Source organism: Globicephala melas, chromosome 5, assembly GCF_963455315.2.
Source record: "Globicephala melas chromosome 5, mGloMel1.2, whole genome shotgun sequence".
Classification (NCBI taxonomy): domain Eukaryota; kingdom Metazoa; phylum Chordata; class Mammalia; order Artiodactyla; family Delphinidae; genus Globicephala; species Globicephala melas.
This window is the reverse complement of record NC_083318.1, coordinates 95609263-95630574: the sequence shown is the minus strand read 5'-3', so window position 1 is coordinate 95630574 and position 21312 is coordinate 95609263. Positions and strand designations below refer to the sequence as shown.

Here is a 21312-nt window from a genome sequence, read left to right as displayed (position 1 = left end):
TTGTCAATACATAGACGGCGGACTTCTCATTTTTTAAATGATTACATAAAAATGGCTATAAGTTACAATTGAGAAATATCATAACCCATGGATGGCCATTTATTCTGTGTATTTTCATTAGTACAAATGAATGCCCATCAGCCTTTATTTCTTCAGCCTTATGCAAGTGTATCTATATGATAAATACCCAGAAGTGGAAGTACTGGGTTACACAGGGTGAGCATTTAAACACTGACTGCCAAAATACCATCCCCAAAGAGTGCCAACTTTACTCTCCTATGAACAGAGTATGAAAGTGCCCGTCTTGCCCACATCCTCTGCAACACTGGTCTTCTTACATTTTTTTTCACCTTTACCAGTACTTAGATAGAAATGATTTCTCATTGTGTTATTTACATTTCTTTATTTCTCAGTAAGGTATAGCACCTTTTCATATGTTTGTTGGACATTTATAATTCTTTTTGTATCCTATTCATGTCCCTCACAAATTTTTCCATCGAGTTCATTTTTCTTATTGATGTAGTGAAGTTATTTTTATGTTAATGAAATGAGTCTCTTGTCAAATGTGCTGCAAATACTATTTCCTGTGGGTTGTCTTCTGACTCCACTAATATATTGTCTGCCATCATAAATTATAAATTTGTATTTAGTTCAATAGATCAATATTTTTCTTTTAGGCTTTCGGTTTGTATCTTGGTTGTAACTGCCTTCCCCACTCCAAGATTATTTTTAAAATTCACCCATATTTTGTCTTTTTCATTTCGGTATTTTATTCATCTGAAATTTAGTTTCATGTAAGAAGGGAGAAGGAATACAGATTTACTTTTTCCCTGAAACAGTGAGAAGTTTTCCTAACATCATTTATTGAATAAGCCATCTTCTCCTCTCTGATATGAAATGTCTTTTTCTTATAATAAATTCCCAAATCACATAATTTATTCTCTATTATTGACCTCCCTGCTTCGGTGTCAGTACAAATTATTTTAACTATGTACCTTTACAATACATTTTAATATTTTCTTATTTTTAGACATCCTCTAGCTTTTGGGGCATGTTAATTTTTTCACATAAATCTTTTATCAACTTATAAAATTTTTTAATATTTTGATTTTCTGTATTTTGATTTGACTCAGATAAGTTACTGTGCTATGAAGGCTTGATTTTTACTTACCCAGATAGATGCCATGATATCCCACCTTTCTCTTGAGTTGAGATCACACTAACCTATTAAAAGGAAAAAAAAAAAAGTACGAACAGTATAAATCTGGGACTCAGAACAAAATAATCTCAGCCTAACCCTTAATCTCTAATCCAGGAAACAGAAGTCAACATTCAAAGAGAAACCACCTCTGGAAGAGGATGTTTCTCTAACATCAAGTACTGCATTTGCTAAATAAACATCACCAAACACCAACTATCTATCTACAAGAGACTGTGCTAGACCTGTGAAGGGCTCAAAACAAGAGAGAAAAAAAATCTCTGTACCTAAGAGGTTTGCAAATATGTTTCCTGGGAGCCAATTTTTGACTCATTTAACATCCAGGAGAACTACAATGATTGTTGACTTCTTTTAACTACCATCATAGGGAACAACATAAACTTGTCCCCCTCCCCCAGTTTTCAGCTGGCTTGTTTGATCCCTTGTGTTTGTGAATCTTCTTTTACATTTTACAAGGCTTCAAGTCTACAGCCTGTTATAAACAGACATGCCTGCTCTTTGAGGAAGGTCCAGGCCTTGGTAGGGCCCATAGGTGAAAAAGGGCAATTCTTTGATGGATGCCTGGTTGGGAACCCAGACACACTTTCATATGTAGACATTATTCAAACATGCTGGCAAATCTCCAGGATTGGCTTAGAAATAAAGTTGCTCCCACCCTTACCGGGAACAAAATATTCTAAAAATTCAGTGATAGCCCCAGAGCAATGTGCAATAGGAAATGACACTATTAGTCTCTGGAATTTAAATATTTCTAGGGACTTGATTTTCTCAGGCTTTCTGTAGGGGAGGGCAGTCAGCTTTCTAGTTACAAGGGCTAAGGGCTACATCCCTCTAAATATACAGCAGATACAAAATATCATTAGTTCTGGTTTTGCCTCTTAAAGCTAGACACAATTTCTTTGAGCCTCAGTTTCCTCATCTGTAAAAAGGGGAGAGGATGGCTGTTGCTGGCACTAAATGAAATAATATGTGTAATCACATCAGCTAATGTTTTGAGTTCTTACTATGTTGCAGGTAATATAAAAAAACACAACAGGAAATTCCCTGTCGGTCCAGTGGCTAGGACTCCGCACTTTCACTGCCCAGCAGGTTCAATCCCTGGCTGGGGAACTAAGATCCCACAAGCTGTGCGGCTTGGCCAATAAATAAATTAAAATTAAAAAAAATTAAGAAACATTGTAAGGTCAATTCCAAAAGGCTGGAGATTTTTGTCAAGTTTTTTCACTGAGGCACAAAAGTACTAAATAAAAATGCTTATTGAATGAATGAATATCAGCCTCACAATAACCCAGGGGAGCTGGGTATCATTAAGAACATCTCCACTTTGCAAATGAAGAAGTTGGGGCGCAGAGAGGTACAGTCGATCTCCCAGCATCCACGGTTCCAGGCCCCCTCCCCCACCTTGCCCCGCCCAAATCCTCAGATGCTCAAGGTCCCTATATTCAAAGGCACAGTACAGTCTCCTTACCCGCGGGTTCTGCATCCGCTGATTCCACCAACCGCGGTTCGACTTTGAAACCCGCGGCTACGCAGGGCCGACTGTACTATAACGTTCCAGTCTCACAGCGAGTAAGTGTCCCTCTACGGAACCTAGGCAGTCACAGTCCAAGGGTATACATTTAACCCCCAAGCTTCTGCCTTACCCAAGTGCCCCGCCCACACACTGTCAAAGCTAATGCTCAATATGTGTTGATTTAGTATAATTTGTAAATTACAAACATTTACTACTGATTTCGGTTTTAAGAAGTGAAAAATTACTCCACAGTGGAGGCTAAATGACCTAACAATAGAACCTGAAACATCCTTTTCTGAAAGAGATTAGAGCGTTTACATCATTTCCTTTACTTCCTCCTCGGTCCCTGTATTTAGGCCCCTGTATTTAAGCCCATGCCTCTACAGAACCACGCGGCTCTGGGAACAAGCTTCTGGTTTTCTTTACATCTTTGAATTTCCTTTCTCGTCAGTTTGAAGTTTTCTGCCTTCATGAAAGCCAATGGCGATATCTTTGCAGAATAATGTTTTTATGAGTTACAATTTTCATGAAGTTGATTTTTAGAAAGTTGTAAATGTACCTCTGGCAGAGGAGAGAGTCTGACTGACTGTGTAGAACACAAATCCTTGGAAATAATTTAGCCGGGCAGTGGTACAACCTTCTTATTAGCAGCCCGAGGGGCCTCCAGAGACCCAGAAGCTCCTTGACCCAGAAGCTCCTTGACCCGGCAGAAACCACAATTTCCTATATATGGTCACTTGCAAACAAGTACTCAGATGCTCTACCTGCTGACTCAAATGCCAGGGGAATGATTCAGGTGCAGTGAATCAGACTCTTGGAATCAAAGAAAAAGGTGAGTCTTTTCATGGAAAAGCAAACTTCTCGGACTCCCAAAGCCCAATATGTAAATACACTTTTATCCTACCTCCTAAAAAAATTAAGTGAAATAAAGTAAATTGCCTAAGTGAAGAGGAGGGACGTGCTCACAAGGATGGGTGGGGTTCAAGTCCTCAGAACAGAGCTTGGAGCCAGCCCCTCTTACGACGCCAGGGACCGGGAGAACCATCCGACTCTCCGCTCTTCTTCTGTTCCCAAGACCTGAGGGTGGGGGGCGCCAAGATGGCCAACTGTATCCCTGCGCGGCTATCTGTGACGAAAAGCCAAGGGTCGAGGGCGCCGGGACAGCTGGTCAGCTTGCGCCCCGCCCCAAGCAGAACTGGGTGACCCTCCCAGGACAGGCAGTTCTGCTGCTCGGGGCCTCAGCTTCCTCGATTCTGAAACGGGGGCGGTGGCCTCCACGCCCGCCGGAGCCCCTGGGCCCTGCACTCCGCAGCCGGGTCGGTACGTGGCGTGGGTGCCAGCCCAGCGCTGACCCGTGGCCGCGCTGCGCTCGCGGAGGAACCGGCCGAGGCGCGACCCTGGCTCCAAGCTGCGGGGCAGCCGGGGTGGCTGGTGAGGCTCACGGCGACGCGGGGGATGTTGAACTTACCTGGAGCGCGGCCCCAGGAACGGGCGTGCGGAAGAGCGGCCAGCGAGGGAGTGCGCCCCGGACAACGCTGCTCCGCGCTCGCTCCCGCCCGTGGCCGGACCGCGCCCCTTCCTCCCGCCCCTCCACCGCCTCCCGAGTCCACCTGATCGCCACCGGAGGCTGGGAAAGGGAAGCCGCGCCCCGCGGCCGTCCGGGCGCCAGTTCCGCGCAGGCGCGCCTTCGGCCCTTCGCCCTCGGCGACTTTAAAACTCTACCGCCCTAGTCTCGCATCATCCTCAAAGTGAAACCCATGTCCTCGATTTTCACTTCTCCTTAACTTACATTAAGCTTTTCTTCAGATTTTGTGCAAGCTTGTTTTGTTCTAGGCGTTGTGGATTCAGAGATCAGACAGTCCCCACTCCCAAGAAGCTCAGGGCCTGGTACGGGATGACGAACAGCTAAACACTAATAACAGTCCGTAACACTTATCTAGCATTTCCTTTGTGCCGGGCACTGTTCTGAATTCTTCACAGATATGCACTAATTTAAATCTTACCATAAACCTATAAGGTAGATACTATTTGCCCCATTTTATAAATGAGAAAACTGAGACAGAGAGATTAGGTAAAGTGAGCAAAGTCACAGAGGGAGTAAATGGCAGGTTTTTTATCCTGCCAGGCAGGGAGAAATTTTCTTCTACCCTTCTAGGTTCTCCTGGCTGCTCTAAGAATTAAAATGACATAAGACACATTAACGGAGAAAAATACACAAAAGTATATCACTGTATCCTCACACCGTGGAAGGGACAAGAGAGCTCTCTGGAGACCCTTTGGCAAGGGCACTAATCCCATTCAGGAAAGCTCCACACTCAGGGCCTAACAACCTCCCAAAGACCCCACCTCCAAGGACCATTGCTCTGGGGATTAGGATATCAACATATTAATTTTGGGGGGACACAAACATTCAGATCATAGCAAGCAGTTTATAATAACTCCCACAGCCTCTCCTTAAAAACACTGCTATTAAAAATGTTAATTGTAAATCTTTGAAAGATACCAAGAATAAATGATATTATAATAATATTGATACCTGTGTACTCACCACCCAGTTTTATCAAATCTTAAACATTATGCTGTATTTTTTTAGAATGTTTTCAAGACAGTTTAAAAGGTATGTTGATACAATTGATGTTCCTTTTGTGCTTTTCCTGACCCATTTCCCTCACTCTTTCTCCAAAGATAACCCAGTAGTAATCACAGTGTTATTATTCTCATGCATGTTGTTATACTTGTTTCAAAATATTGATATAGCCATAAACATATGATACTCTTTAGCAGATTTTTAAACTTTAAATATATGGTATCATGAGGTATATTCTGCCACTGGCTCTTTCTGTTCAATGCTAGCTACTCTAGTAGCAATTGTTCATCATTTATTTTAAGTGCTGTATAGTATTCCATTTTATGGCTATATCATGGTTTGTTCCTCATTCTCCTGATCATGGGTATTGCATCGTTTCAATATTTTGCTACTTTGAATAATGCTGCAATGAACATTATTTTATACAGCTTCTTGTTCACAGGTGTGTGAATTGATGACATTACCATTTGAAAATAAAATAAGGATAGAAAGGGAGAAAGTTTTGACTGTATGGCATAGGGAGTGATTGGTTACTAGGAGAAGATGTGAACAGGCATACAGATTAGTTTAGTTCAATGATTAGTTTTTTGTTTTTTAATTAATTAATTTATTTTTGGATCTGTTGGGTCTTCGTTGCTGCACGGGCTTTCTCTAGTTGAGGCAAGTGGGAGCTACTCTTCCTTGCTGTGCGCGGGCTTCTCATAGGGGTGGCTTCTCTTTTGCCGAGCACGGGCTCTAGGCGCGTGGACTACAGTAGTTGCAGCATGCAGGCTCAGTAGTTGTGGCTCGTGGGCTCTAGAGCACAGGCTCAGTAGTGTGGCGCACGGGCTTAGTTGCTCCGCGGCATGTGGGATCTTCCTGGACCAGGGCTCGAACCCGTGCTCCTGCACTGTCAGGCAGATTCTTAACCACTGCACCACCAGGGAAGCCCCAATGATTACTTTTTAATCAGGGCTGTATTGTGAAAACTCTTAAGAGGATGAACAGATGTATCAGTTAGCTGCCGCCACCATAATGCTATATAACAAACTACCCTCAAACACAGGGGCTTAAAACAAATCATTTATGTATTCTCTCAGCTCTGCAGGATGGCTGAGGTGTCTCTGCTTCACAGGTCCATTCTGGGTCCATTCTGGCTGAAGGGGCAACAGCTACTTGGAGGAAGTTCTTCTCCTGGTGACGTCAGAGTACAAGAGGGCGCACCCAACTATGTACGCATGTCTCAAGCCCTTGCTTGCGTCACTGCTGCTAACATCCTATTGGTCAAAGCAAGTAACAGGACTGAGCCCAATGGCGAAGGAGGGGGAAGTATACTTTTCCCATTGGGGGTAGGGCAGTGAGGGGATAGTTCTGAACAGTAAGCTAACCCATCTTAGCAGCATACAGAGAGGCACTGGGGGGGAGTTGGGAGCTAGCGACATGGCCACGCTTTGTCAAATGGAACAAGGACGACTACATCCAATATTCAGGTCTGGGGACAGGTAGAAATATTGAGAGTCTCTAGACCCCAGGAGAGTGTTAGGCATGGAAATCAGAGTTTCCTTGGGGAAAAAACTCAACCACTAAGCCAAATATTATTTTGGTGTTTGGGACTACAAAATAATCAACAATTCAGCTAACATTTTTTTTTCAGTACCCATTACACTGTTCTAAATACTTTGCACACATCATCTTATTTAGTTTTCACCCCAACCAGATGCGGTAGGTCCTATTCTGTATCATTTTTAAGAGCTGCGTAAACTGTACAGCATGAATAAGACCTTGGCCCAAGGTTACATAGGCAGCAAATCATGTAGCTGAGATTCAAACCCAAGCACCTTGGCTCCAAAGCCAAGTACACATTCTCTGCCAACTGAAACTGGCATTACTCATGACCCCTGTCAGCTCAGCAGACAGGGAAGACATACAGACTAAATGGGTGCATGCGCTGAGTGGGTCCCTTCCATTTCTGAAAGTAAATTTTTGAGCAAAAGAGACAATCTGCTGGTTTACAGCAGCAGCAGGAGGGGGCTAGTGGTTTGGGGGTTCTGGCTTCTGTGGTTCAAAACTCTGCCCCATATTATGATAGGCATACATTGTAGGCAGAGTAATGGTCCCCAAAGATGTCCAACAACCCCTGGAATCTGTGAATATGTTACATTACATGGCAAGGGGGAATTGTGGTTGCAGACGGAATTAAGTTTGCTAATCAGCTGAACTTATTTGTTTCATATTCTTTTCCATATGGTTTATTAAAGGATATTGAATATAGTTCCCTGTGCTGTACAATAGGACCTTGTTGTTTATCCATTCTATATATAATAATTTGCATCTGCTAACCCCAAACTCCCAATCCATCCCTTCCCCAGTCCCCCTCCCCCTTGGCAACCACAAGTCTATTCTCTGTGTCTGTGAATCTGTTTCTGTTTCATAGATACGTTCATTTGTGTCATAGTTTAGATTCCACATGTAAGTCTAATCAGTTGACCTTAACATAAAGAAATTATCCTGGATGATGTGGACCAAATGTAATCACAAGGGTCTTTGAGTGGGGAAGAGGCAAGCAGAATCTGAACTAGAGAGACGGTACAATGAGAAAGCTCAACTGGTCATTGCTGGCTTTGAAGATGGGAGCGGGTAATGATCTAAGGAACATAGGTGGTCTCTAGAAACTGGAAAAGGGAAGGAAATGGTTTCTCCCCGGGAGCCTTGAGATGGAATGCAGCCTGTCAACACCTTGAATTTAGCCTAGTAAGACCCATTTTGAACTTCTGACCTGTAGAACTGTAAGCTAACATGTTCGTGTTGTTTTAAGCCACTGAGTTTGTGGTAATCTGTTGCAGCAGTAAGAGGAAATGAATAGGAACATCTCTGGGCATGACCTACACTGGGTGTTGCTTACTGCTGCCTTCCAAGCAGTGCAGTTAGATCATCCTATCAGAGCCAAATTTTAATTGAATAATTGAATGGTCTTATTTCAAGTCTACAGACCAGCTTAAATTAGGTGTGATTACCTCTATTTTGAAAATACAGAGGGAGGCTTAGAGGGATTCAGTAACTTCTACAAGTTCTGTCCCACACAACCAGGAAGTAATAAAGCTGGATTTATAGCCAGAAGGAAATGAGTAACAGGTGGTGTTTACGTGTAGGATTTATTTTAATGATTCCAGGTTCAGCGTTGAACACTTTGGTTTCAGGATGGCAACTTTAAAATAAAAGGCACTGTTTTTTTTTGAGGTTTTCTAGTTGTAACAACTGCCCAGTTACCACCATTTAGACTAGAATCATGCTATAGTGTATTTATAAAATTAATACTTTTCCCTCAACAGATGAATTTTCTCAGAAGTAAATGTTAGGTGATAAAATGATAATAATGATAAATGCGAGGATCCCAGAAACCAGGTTTATAGTCATCCAGAAAAAAAAAAAAACAGAAAAAATTGTTTGATGAAACTTTCACCACTCTGAATACATTGAACCACTTGGTAGTTTTACAAGAAGCTAATTTTCCTATATTACCTTTTCTTTCTGCTAAAAAGAACAATTTGAGAGTCAAATGTAGCAAAGTTATTGAGGTATATTTTAAAAGTATAGTAAAATGTGAGGGAAAAACTAACAAAAGCAGGTTAAATTGACCAAGCGGTTGTGGATATTATGTTTTCTCTCACAGTTGTGAGCTGAGCCGGCCCAGCATGAGAGAGCCGATTGCTAAACTTTCAGGAGTTTTGCAAGTAAACAGAGCCATTATTAAAATTTATATCAAATAAACACAATTGAATACATTATGTTAAAAGCAAAGGTACTCAAACTTTCTAATTCCTTGACATTTTACTGTTATTGATGATCTCGAGGTTATTTATGTTTACTTTATCTGTGTGGTAGAAATGCTATATCAACTTGTGTTCTTGTGTATCTCTTCCCATCTCCATGTTCAGTGAAATTAGGTTAAATTCTGCCATGGTGAGGGCATATACAACACAAAAGCCAGCAAATGCTTCCAATCAGGACTTCCCAGACACCAAAAGCTGGGTGTGAAATATTTATGAGCGTGCCACTGATTATAATAATGGGCAAATTTAAAATTAAGACAGGATTTGAGTTCAAGTGATTAATTATTTCTGATTTATATTAGAAAATTATAATCAAATGACACTGAATTTAAGGACTCTATTATAGTTCTGGCAGAAGAGAAATAGCAAACTAAAAGGGTTTGAATAAATAGTTTAAAAAAGGGACTCTATGGAAGCGTGGGCAGGGTTAAGTTAAAGGAATCCATAGGGGTGATGAAGCCAGAGGACTAGAGACAGGATGAAAGCATGGCTACCTCTAGGTCTGCATGGGCAAGTGAGGGACGGTGTTGTCAGAGCCTCAAGGACAGGGACAGTGGGAGGGGGCTGCCCAACAGGACCTGTGGCCCAGGAGGGATGCAGGCACTGCCAGAACCACAGCAAGGCAGTGGGGAGGGATAGACACCTTAACTTCTTTCCCATCAATGTCTCCATTTGGCCAATCTCAACCAAAAGCCAAGGGTGCAAGAAAGTCTCGGAGAAGCAATTTCGGGAAGTCTGTTTCCTGGAGCATAAACAGGGCAGAGAATTGGTGTGAAGGTAAACAGAATAAGCAGCGCAGGGACTTTTGGGTGTTACTAGTATAGACGATTGGTTCATTTTGGAAACATTCCTTTAGTGAGAATGTTTAAGGGAGGCATCTTGAAACCTTTTTTTTTTTTTTTTAACAATTTACAGAAACTCTCCCAGTCTGGGATTCTAATAAACTTTTATAATTTGCTGGTCTTGGAGCTTGGTAGCCTGAAACCAAAATGAGCATGGGGATAACATTCTGCTAGTTTTTTTAGAGAGAGTTGCACCATGGGTCTATTTTGTTTTATCAATCAAGTGACTGAATTTTTCGGGACGAGCATTAAATTAGAGTTATAGGAGCTTTGGAACATTTTCAAGCAACATCAGTTTGTGCAAAGACTTGAAATTCTGGGATTCATATGGAACTTTCAAAGAAAATTATCCAGGACAGTGACCTACAACTATTTCACCAGGACTGAATGAGGTAGAGAAGGTGAAGAAGTCATTGCTCTTGATTGGCAGATGTGCCCGAAATGTTATTGATATTGTTTCTAGGACTTTACCTGGGCCACTAGCTACTCAGTAAGCCATTGAAAGGGCTCCTGCTTAGAGCTATCTCAGGCTCATTTGGGGATAGAATCTTTATTACTCACTGTGGCATCTTAATATTAAGTTGAGCAGTGTAAACTACTGATACTGGACTATTTTTAACTTATAAAATTAGGAATTTCATGGGGTTGAATCTAGTAGGATATTCTCAATAGTCTCCCTCTCCTGTTCTCGTTATGTTTCTTCAAAACCCTAGTCTGTGAGATATTGCAAAATCTAAATGAGAACTCATTTTCTGCCACTTACCCCCAAGTTTCCTACATTGTATGGCCATGAAATTTCAGGTCTCAGGAAGCATTTTCATAGCCAGTCCTAACAATTCATAGATTGGCTCCTGATACAGCTTCTACATGGGAGAAATGCACCCCAGGGCTTAGAGCCTGCTGTTAGGCAAGGGACAATCATAGGAAATCGTGAGGAAGTAAAGTTTACACAAAGCCCATGACAGCATCTAAGGAAATCCCAGGTTTGGTTGTGGCATCTTTTCCCCAGATTTCATGAAAAAATGCTTTTTCAAGTCTTGCTGGGTTTGCAGATGTGCCATCAAAGGATGCCAGCAGAGCCCTGCTGGCCACTGTCACTGGTTTCCCAGAGGGGACAGAGGCACAGGCTTGCAGAATGCCTGGGCTAAGTTTCATTCTGACTCTGCCATTTTTCCCGCACGAGCCAATAAATTCCTGTTTGGAGCTTTGGTCATCTCCAGGGTGAGTCACGGACACTTAACAAATCTTTGTGCCTGTACAGAAGGACATAGCCATTTTCACACTATATCAAGTGTCATGAGAAGGTTTGATGATGATAAATATAGCGTAAATAATCATCTTATTGTATTGCACACGGAGATTTTAGTTATTCCTCTTTGTTCTGGGGTTTCAACAGATTGCAAAAGAAGAGCTATGATAATATGGGGATAGGTAGTTTATTCTTGATCTTAGCACAAGTAGCGAGTGTCTCGGATGCAACCCCTTCAAAGGGATTTTCTCCAAAAACCTTTGTCTCAAATTTTAGGATGATTTTGCCATCTCAATGGCATTGTCTTACATTAATGAGATGAAGAATCTAATGAGATGAACACAGCAAAAAAACCACAACCAGACTGTCATTTATGAATACAAATTTATATAGTGGCATATGCTATTGGAGAAATCAGAAATTCATAACACACAAATTGGTATTGGAAATACAAAGATCATTTCAGAGTCAAGAAATCAGGTTGACAGCACCACGGATGTTTTACTCAAGTCTGAGCAGGTGTGTCGTATCCAAGAAGAATGAATACCTGTGGGACACCGAGACTGACTATTGTAAAACTGTGCAAAACACACCCCAACACTCTTTCTGCCTCTACCTGTCAGAATCTGTGTGAGTCCGCCAGGAGGCCTGGGGTACAATCTAAGGGCAAAGGTGCAGACGCTTCTATCTTTTAGCCTTCACAGCCAGCATGTGATAGCAAATAGCAACCCCTGAGGGTCTTTTGTTCCTTCTCACCTAAAGACGTGGCATAAAGCGTTAGTAAACCACACACAAGGCCTTAGTGAGCAAGTTAGAAAAACCGAAAGGAGAGCTTTGGCTGAAGTATAACTGCACATCAGTCACCAAGTTCTCTGCTTCCCAGTATGAAGTATAAAACATAAAAGAAATGAAAAATTCTGTATCAAAGAAGTAAATCTCAGTTGTACATCTCGGAGCGATTTCTATTTCACAAGTGTGCGTCCACTAGGGAAGGATCAGCACTCAATAAAGTGTATGTGGTGGGGGATAGAAAGGAAGGGAGGCGGGGATACCCAAGGGCTTTCCTTTCACGCTGATAACTCACTATCTCACAGTCCTCAGCAATGCTGCTCGTGTCATTCGAGAACTGTTCCACGGAGGCTGCTAGGTGCACTCAGATCAGTCTCCACTCCTTCCCGCACTGGCTCCGTTCTGCCATCTGTCTGCATTCTGCCCACCCATGTGCCCTATTTAGCAGGAAGAGAAGGGCAGTGCAAGAAGACTATTCAAGCAAGTGGAAAGTTACTGCTTCAACGTGCAAGCATTCAGGGACCGAGGAGCAGTGCTAAACAACAGGCCCAGTCAAACGTTGCTCCATGAGCAACTGGCTTCCTGTCCTTGCAGAATTAGCATCAACTTTCTAGGTTGTTCCGGAGAGGATTCCATGCTCAGCTGATGAGCTCTCCAGCCATGAGACACCAGTTTTGGGTGTTCGTGAGTCCAATACAGAAGTTCCAGCCCTAACACCCAAGCTGGCCTCGAGTAGCATCTGAGCAGTCAGGAGTATCAGGTTCTGGGCTCACTCACTCCAACTCATCTTCTCCTGCGAACTTTGTGCTCAGCTCGGAGTTGCTAAGTCAGACTTTCCTCTAAATGTCCTGCTCTGGAGAACGATTCACAGTCTCACCTCCTGCTAATACATTATTACAGCTTTTCTGTTCAGTCCTCCTCAAGCCCACTGCCAGATTCATGCCTATGTCAAGTGGTGCTTCTTTGCTCCAATGAGAAGATTATTTTGTAATCCAAGTAGAAGAGAGAGTTTTTTTTCCCCTCTACTTACACTTGTGATATTGCCACCACAGTCTCTCTCCTCCCCTCCCTAAATCGATTCCTCTATGATTCACCCATGACACCATTCGTTTGTTTACTGAACAAATATTCCTGGAGCGCTCGTTGTGCACAAGGCACTGCTGGAGAACCCAAGGCACGGCTCACACCCGCCCTTCTCTCAAGGAGCTTGGATTTTGGCTGAGATGCCTAAAACCTTTCACGGTTGATTCTTTCTAGCTTTTAGGACCAAAGTATTTCCAGTGTGGAATGTTCTCAAAGAGCTAGGGTCATCCTAATACAAATATTACACAACGTGAATGCTCTGTGATCTGCTCAGTGATTACAGTGTGCCGTGCATCAGGAAGGGGACGTGTCTCTTACTCCTGAACAATGGAATGGTGCCTGCAGTTCAAAATAACACGACATGCATGCTTATATTTTTGCCAATACAGCAGAAACAAAACTGAAACACAAAAGCAAGCGGTGCGCACACTACGTACATCATCAAGCTGCTATTTGAACACGAAATCATTTTAAAGCCATGTGTCCATGGCCTCGTCATGTGCTGATATAATAAAATAAGTGCCTGAGCTACCAAAAAAAGAACCCCCGAAAGAGAAATCCCTGAAACACTGTACCAGGAACGGTGCCTTTATCTGCTGTACTAGTACTTTACCTGCTGTACCAGTACTTTATCTGCTGGGAGTACTAGTACTTTTCGACTGTGAGTACTAGTACTTTTCTGCTATGACGACTAGTTGGCATCCATTAACTCTGATTTCGTTCTGGCCTGAGCTTTCTCCTCATTTGCTTTATTCAAATAAATCTCTGACTTTTCTGCAGCCCTAACAAAATAAAAACCCCACAGCTAGCAAAGCACACGGCTTGTCTGTTATTGGACTGGGAAAAGCCTGGGGTAGCAGGAACTGTGGTAGGTGTTTCAAGCATCCACAGCAATGCTGAATAAAAAGGCCACAGTGCGGCAGTCTTGCCTGGTGGCATCCTTTGTCAGGGAGGATGTCTGCATGTGTCCTGGCTGCAGTGTGAACCAGCCGGGCACAAGGGCATCCCCCTGGGCCTAGGGTGCAGGGCATCACTGATGTTCTCTGAGGCGCCTGCCAGGTCCCTCCTTTCCCCAGGTTTCAGTCCCCCCCTCCATAAGGAGGGTTCCACTGTGCCTGATGCCTGACAGGCGAGGCTGAGGTTTCTCCCTTGAGTTGTGGAGAAATGCTCTGGTCCAGACCACTTTGAACTCCCAGGTGAAAAGGGCTGGTGATGCAAGGTACGATCAGAAGCCACGGAGGGCAGGTTGTCAAGTGGACACACGAGCAGACACACAGGTGCTGATTAGCAGAATTCTGAGCAGAACCTGGGCGTCAGCAACGTGAACTCTGCTGTGCAGAGGCCAAGGAAAATCTCAAGCAGAAGGGAGCTGGAGTCGGGGGAGGAGACCAAAGGCCCTGCATCCCTGTCTCTCTCCCTCTGAGACCTGCCTGGTACACCCCCAGCCCTCTGAGCTCCACCAGCTGTGGAGCTCACTCCTGTCCTAACACCAGACACTGCCTTTCTAAGATCAGCCTTACAGAAGGAACAATTTGTCACTGCTGACATGGTTAATGGGATCCACGGAAAGAACTACTTCCATCCTCTGGGGTCTCAGTGGTTCTTTGTTTAATGAGGTAGCTCAGCTGTGAGCTGATGCATGTGATGTGTGCCTCCGCCACTCAAAGCTATAGTTTTCCCTTTTCAATCAGCGAGATTATAAAAATACCAGTATTTTCCCCCGTTTTATAAAAATGATTTTAGAAAAAAAATACTCATGGATCTCCTCCATTAAACTTCTGTTCCGTCTTGCAAATTGTTGTGAACTCTGACTTCCAGATTCAATTTTTTTACTTTAGCACCTTTGAACACATAAGCACCCTCGGTTTCACTGAGTACGTTGACGTTCCGCACAGTGCAGTACTGTCTGTCCACGTTCTTCTCCACCCTGTCCAGGCCCCTCTTGGGCACATCCACCTTGGTATTCAGAGGGTATTCCTCCAAAATGTCCCCCGTGGGCGGCTTCTTCCTCTGTTTCTGGCGTTTCCTGGTGATGAAACAAGCCACCAAAAACACCAGAAGTAGGAGCATGATGGCAGCAAGGGCGCTGCTGATAGACGCCCCGGTTTGGGATAGAGAAGCAGCTACAGCTGGCTCTTCCATCTCCAGATTCAGCGACTTCATATTGGTGCCATTCTTGACTTGGTTCCCTTCATTGTCATAGATGAGGGACTCGTCAAGGGTCAGCCAGCCACTGGGGTCCACCAGGTCCCTTCGGTTGCGCCTCAGAGGGGCCGTGAGAGAGCGCTGGACCCTGGGACCTGAGATGGTGTCAGGTCCAATGACGTAGATCACCTGGAGATACCACTGGTGTCCGGCTTCCACCTGCAGAAGGAGGAGATGGCGAGACAAAGCAAACATGTCATTGGCCCACAGGCCACCTCTGAGGAAAGGCAATGGAAAGACAGCTGCCCACCACAAGCCCCAACAGATAAACGGTTTCAAGAAAAGCATTAGCCACACCAGTGTTCAAAGCAGCATTACTTACAGTAGCCAAGATATGGAAACAACCTAACTGTCCATCAGTAGATGAATGGAAAAAGATGTGGGGTGTGTGTGTGTATATAGATATACCATGCAGCCATAAAAAAGAATCTTGCCAGTTGTGACAACACGGATGGACCTAGAAAGCATTACGCTAAGTTAAATAAGTTAGACAGAGAAAGACTAATACCATATGATTTCACTTATTTGTGGAATCTGAAAAACAAAACAAACAAACAAAACAAAATGAAAACAGTCTCATAGATGCAGAGAACAAATGGGTAGTCGCCAGAGGGAGGAGGGTGTGGGGAGCACTGTAATATGTGAAGAGGCTTAAGAGGTACAAACCTCCAGTTATCAAATAAATAAGCCAGGAGATGTAATACACAGCATAAGGAACATGGCCAATGATACTGTAATAGCTTTGTATGGGGACAGATGGTTACTAGACTTATCACATTGATCATTTCATAACGTATGCAAATGTCAGATCACTGCAAGTAATTCTTGCCACTGGAGTCCACCTGAAAAGAACATAATATGGTATATCAAATGTGTTTCAATTAAAACAAAGAAAGGGGGCTTCCCTGGTGGTGCAGTGGTTGAGAGTCCGCCTGCGCATGCAGGGGACACGGGTTCGTGCCCCGGTCTGGGAGGATCCCACATGCTGCGGAGCGGCTGGGCCCGTGAGCCATGGCCGCTGAGCCTGCGCGTCCAGAGCCTGTGCTCCACAACGGGAGAGGCCACAACAGTGAGAGGCCCGCGTACCGCAAAAAAAAAAAAAAAAAAACAAAGAAAGGAAATTGATCCACTAAAGAACCTCTTGCTTTTAAAGTCATGGAATAAATCAGACCATAACTGGCACCCTTTAAGAAAAATGTTGAGGTAAGACTATGTATGGCGCATTTAAAGATTAGTAAATATGCCACTGTAACTGTAGCAGAAAGGTTTTGATGAAGTAAAAAAAAGAAAAAAAAAAGAAAAAAGAAAGAAAAAGAAAAGTATTAGCCATGGTTGGTGTCTGTGAATAGAGAACTGAACCGAATATTTTGGGGTGCTGTTTTATTTCCACATTCAGGTGATCTTGGGTCAGATATTCACATTTTTTTTCAGTTTCACTATCTGTGCATGAAATAGCCCTAAGAATTTACCTTTCATGGTTTCTTTAGCTCAGTCATCACTTATGATGTGTTGGTCTTTATTGATAGCAGTGGAGTAATAGTATTAATAATCACATTTATTCCCAGTACCGTTTATTGTTTTCTATGCCAATTTACTATTTATTGATGAACTTTAGCTAAAATAGTCATTCAACAAATATTCACTAACCACCTACTCTGCATAATACACAGATACTTGACAAAAATCTGCTAAATCTTAACACTTCTTGGATCCTCCCCTGAGTTATGTCATCAAGTATTTTATTTCCCTCTCATCTGCCCCCATGGAAACCCTCCATGATTTTGAAATAACTTCTGAAGAGTGATAATAGTTCTGAAATCCAAGGTCATGGCTTACTATTGGGAGACAAAGAAGAGTGGAATTTGATCTTGGAAGTTTATTTTTATTACTGGGACTTAGAGTATTTTTGCTTATTGAATACTAGTAATTCTTGCCATTCTAAATTACTGAATTGTATTTATGAGTTTGTTAAATATTTCCACATGCCTGTGAAAATCAGCTGGTGCAGCAAAGAGCCATGATGAGTGAGTACATGCAAATTAAAGAATTTTATTGGTCTATTGGATAGACGGTAAAATTTTGGCTGAATGATGAGCTTAACAACAATAAAAAAAGACCTGCCAGGAAGAATGCTATAAAAAGAAACTGACATCAAAGAGATGATGTCATCCACCTTTTTGTAACCTTTAAAGTGACCTTGATCCTGTGCTTCTATTCTTCTCACCACACTCACCTTATAGAGTGCGTCCACCTTCAGAGTAAATCCATCCACGCCTGGCATGCTACTGACCACGTGGAAATCAGGCAACTCAGAAGCAAAGTGGGCTTCAAAGGGCACGTCGTGGAAGTACTTGTCCGTTACCTCTGGCTGACTGCGGTCCTAGGATTTCAGAAAAAAAAAACGCAAGATTTAGAAAGACGGAACCACTGAGCTGGCAGGTGGCAGTCACTGGGAGGAGAAAGGTACTCTCCACTCCTCCTTTGGGTCGGGTCAGGAGGGCACATGCTGCAGGAGCCCTCTCCTTAAGTTGACCGCTGCCTCTGGGCACCAACTGCCCTCTTCAGGGGAGGACACTTGGTGGCCTCTGTGATCTCAAAACCCAATGGGTGAGAGAGCCTAGACCAACAATTCTCAAGCTATTTGGTCTCAGAACATAAAAATTAAGGACCACCTCCCCCCAAAGTTTCATTTTATGTGACTGATATCTATCAATATTTACTGTATTAAAATTAACACTGTAATTATGTTACAATTAACAATTTTAAAAAATGCATTTACTAATTCATTTTAAAATAGAAATGAGAAACTCACAACATGTTAACATAAGTAACATATTTTTTAGTGAAAATGTCTGTATTCACACCCACCTCCCAAAAAGAGAGCTGGCATTGTTTTACATTTTTGCAAATCTCTGTTAAAGAACCAGATTCTCACAATTGCTTCTGTATTCAATCTGTTGTGACATGTTGTTTTGGCTGAAGTATATGAAGAATCTGGCCTCACATAAGCTATGTAGTTGGAAGACAGAGAAATGTTTGAATAACTTTTTCAGATAATTATGGATATTCTTTTTGGATACTAAATCAAAGCTCAGTAAGTGGTATTTTTTTCTAAAGATTAGTCACAATGTCGAATCTGAATCCCTATCAATGAAACCTTCGTACTCTTGGCACTCATGAGGGACTGAGTATGAAAAAGGCAAGCATCATCATATCATTATGAAAGTAGTTCTGACCTTGTGGACGCCCTGAAAGAATATTGGGGATGTTCAGGGGTTTCTGGGACACACTTCGAGAAACACTGGCTTAGACTTTCCTCTTCCTAGAACATCAGTAACAGCTTGTCTTGTTACCCACCAAACCTTCACAGTTGGTAATATGTATCGAGTTAGCCAAAAGTTTGTTCGGGTTTTTTCATAAGACCGAACGAACTTTTTGGCCAACCCAATACTAACATTAAGCTGATAGAAGTAACAACAACAATATCTGTAGAAAACCATCAAGAGTGGGGTTCTATCTGCTTCAGGCAAAAACCATAGCTGAGGAAAGCTACTCGTGTGTCAGCCCTTTAACCCTAACAGTTAGCATACCAGCAGCAGGAATCTGTGTTTTAGGTGTTTGTTTGGCTGAATGCATCCATACTGTGGCCCTTCATTGTAGATTGTCCCCGTGGGATCAAAGAAAGGCACGTAGCCATCCTTGCCGGTACAAAGATAGACCTTCTCCAGCTGGAGTTTGTAAGCAGAATTAAGGTTTTGTTCTGGATTCCAAAGTACTCGGCCATAAAGGATTTGACCTGAAAAGATTGCAAGGCATTAATTAGGTCAGACTTTAAGATTAAAGAGAAAAAAAGTGTCAAAGATAGGAAGGATTTAACATGCTCCTATAGAGTCAAAAGTACCTTTCTATGAAGAGCTGTGGGGTCCATGTGCCCCTAAAGTACACATTCATTCATGCATAGCTTCTTTTAATCAGTAAATGTTACTTAAGTATTTAGGGTGGGGCAAGCACTCTGTTACGTGCAGGGGATACGAAGGTGAGTGAGACACAGATGAGAGGGCAGAAATAAAAGCAAAGCAATTGCTAATAATAGCTGACATTTATCGAACTCATACCATTTGCTAGGTACTGTACTAACTCCTTCCCATGGAAGAACTCATGTAGTGCTCACGAGGTTTTACAGATGAGGAAATTGAGTGGTTAAGTGACTTGTTCAAGGTCACAAAGTTAGTAAGTGGGGAGGGTGAGATTCAAAGTCAAAGTGCTTTGTCTCGAAAAACCCACACTATTAACGTCCATGTTATACTGCTGCGTACAACAGAGGAAGGTACGTAACATCAAGTGAGCATATAGCTGAGCACAAAAATCTTCCTGAGGAAAGGTATGGAAGGATTTAAAGAAGAGATGACATTGGGCAGTATCCTGAACGATGAGTAGGCATTTGTCAGATAGAGCATTTGAGGCGGGTGGGAGAAGCTGGGGAGAGCAATCTAGGCAAAAGCAAGTCCATGTACAACATATGGAATGCTGGAAAGGTATCAGCCCCGGTGTAGGTACTTTTCCTTAGTTCCTGCTAGGGCATCAAGTTCTTTACCTACAGTATCTTATTTAATCCTCCCAAGGGCCTAAGAGATAGGTTCAATTATTATCCCTATTTTAAATAACTTGTCCAGCATTTCGTATCTGGGACCCGTGGTGGGGAGGATTTGAGCACAAATTCGTCTGACTTCAGATGTTCATCCCGAGCGTCTACTATGGCACTGGGTAGGCCAGCGATTGGGGTGGAGGGCGTCGGGAGGGCTCTGGCAGGAGAGACTCCCGGGAAGGTTGATTAATGGTGTGAGGATTCTGGACTTGAGTATAGGAGTAATAGGGAACGCTGGAAGGTTTTAAACAGGGGCTTAATGTCAACGCACCTGGGCTTTAGAAACATGGAGAATGAAGACAAAGAGACCAGAATCACAGGTAGGGAGTTATTTTAATGCTCTAGCAAGAAATAGGTATCCAAAATATAGCAGTGAGGCAAGGGGATGCATTCAAGAAATGTCTAGGAGTTGGAAGCATTCATCTTATGATAGATGGGATACAGGAGGCAACCAGAAGCAGAGGATAGCCCTGAGGTCTTTGGCTGGGCCACCTGGAGTACGGTGATGCAGTCAGTGGGGCAGTGGATGTGAGAGGAACACGTCCGGGGGGAGTCCAGTTCTAGACGTCTCTAGGTGTCTGAACGACACCCGCTTGGAGAGGTTTGGCAGTTTGGGTCCGCATGTGGAAGTGTGCAAATGAAGCTCAGGAGGGACCAGGGACAAGGTCAATTTTTGTGGAATGGCTGTGGGGTAGCAGGAGGTTAGGAAGAGTTCAGGGTAACGGGATGAGCCAAGCCAGGGGGATGACCGGAGTAGCACTGAAGTGAGAACAGGAGTCAAGCATGGAACATGGACACAGCAACACAGATGGGGCAGAGGATGGAGACCCAAGGCCGGAGAGTGAGAAGTGGCCAGAGAGGTAAGATGGTGTCAGGTGAGGCTGGTGCAAAGGAAACCAAACAGGAAAAAAGTGTCCAAATCCATAGGTTTGGTGTCATGGACGGGAGAGGATTCTGAGCCGTGGTAGGACAAACCCAGCCTGCAGCAGACGGATGGAGGAGTGACTGGGAAGGACGGCCATGAGGACAGCGTGTGCTCACCACTCCCTCAGGAAGCTTCTCAGAGAAAAGCAAAGGAGAACATGGGCTGAAGTTTGAGGGAGAGGTAGGGATGAGAGATTTTCTTTTTCTGTTACGGGATGTGTTTTTAGGATGAGGGAAAAAAACACAGATGTGAGCAGAAGATTAAAAATAAGAGAAAGGCAGAAGAGATAACTGAGAGAAAAGGCAGATGATTGATTTATTTATTATTAATTCATTCAACAAATATTTATTGAGCACCTTGGCACTGGTGGTATGGTGTGCAAATTTGGTATTTGATCACAATCTCTGTTCTAATGGAATTTACAGTCTAGTGGTAGAGATAGGCAA

At 43.1% G+C, this 21312-nt stretch overlaps 2 protein-coding genes across 5 annotated transcripts in view; both read right to left on the bottom strand.

Annotated features, from left to right (window-relative positions):
- Positions 1-4343, bottom strand: part of ANXA3 (annexin A3) — a 58817-nt gene extending 54474 nt beyond the window's left edge. Inside the window, exons 1-3 of one of the 3 annotated variants that reach the window (XM_060299526.2) lie at positions 4201-4343; positions 2688-2809; positions 1172-1224 (exon numbers count right to left, since the gene is read on the bottom strand). In XM_060299526.2, coding sequence (XP_060155509.1) covers positions 1172-1186 — 15 coding nt within the window. In that variant the 5' untranslated portion in view covers positions 1187-1224; positions 2688-2809; positions 4201-4343. Of the gene's footprint in view, positions 1-1171; positions 1225-2687; positions 2810-3698; positions 3720-4200 lie in introns of those variants that run through there. The other 2 variants (XM_060299527.2, XM_030877960.3) reach the window with 2 other exon arrangements.
- A 7082-nt stretch (positions 4344-11425) lies between these two features.
- Positions 11426-21312, bottom strand: part of FRAS1 (Fraser extracellular matrix complex subunit 1) — a 465438-nt gene continuing 455551 nt past the window's right edge. For both annotated transcript variants that reach the window (XM_030877950.2, XM_060299521.1), the window contains 3 exons: positions 18887-19092; positions 17530-17676; positions 11426-15455 (listed from right to left, as the gene is read on the bottom strand). In XM_030877950.2, the coding sequence (XP_030733810.2) occupies positions 14862-15455; positions 17530-17676; positions 18887-19092 (947 nt within the window). In that variant the 3' untranslated portion in view covers positions 11426-14861. The remainder of the gene's footprint in view (positions 15456-17529; positions 17677-18886; positions 19093-21312) is intronic.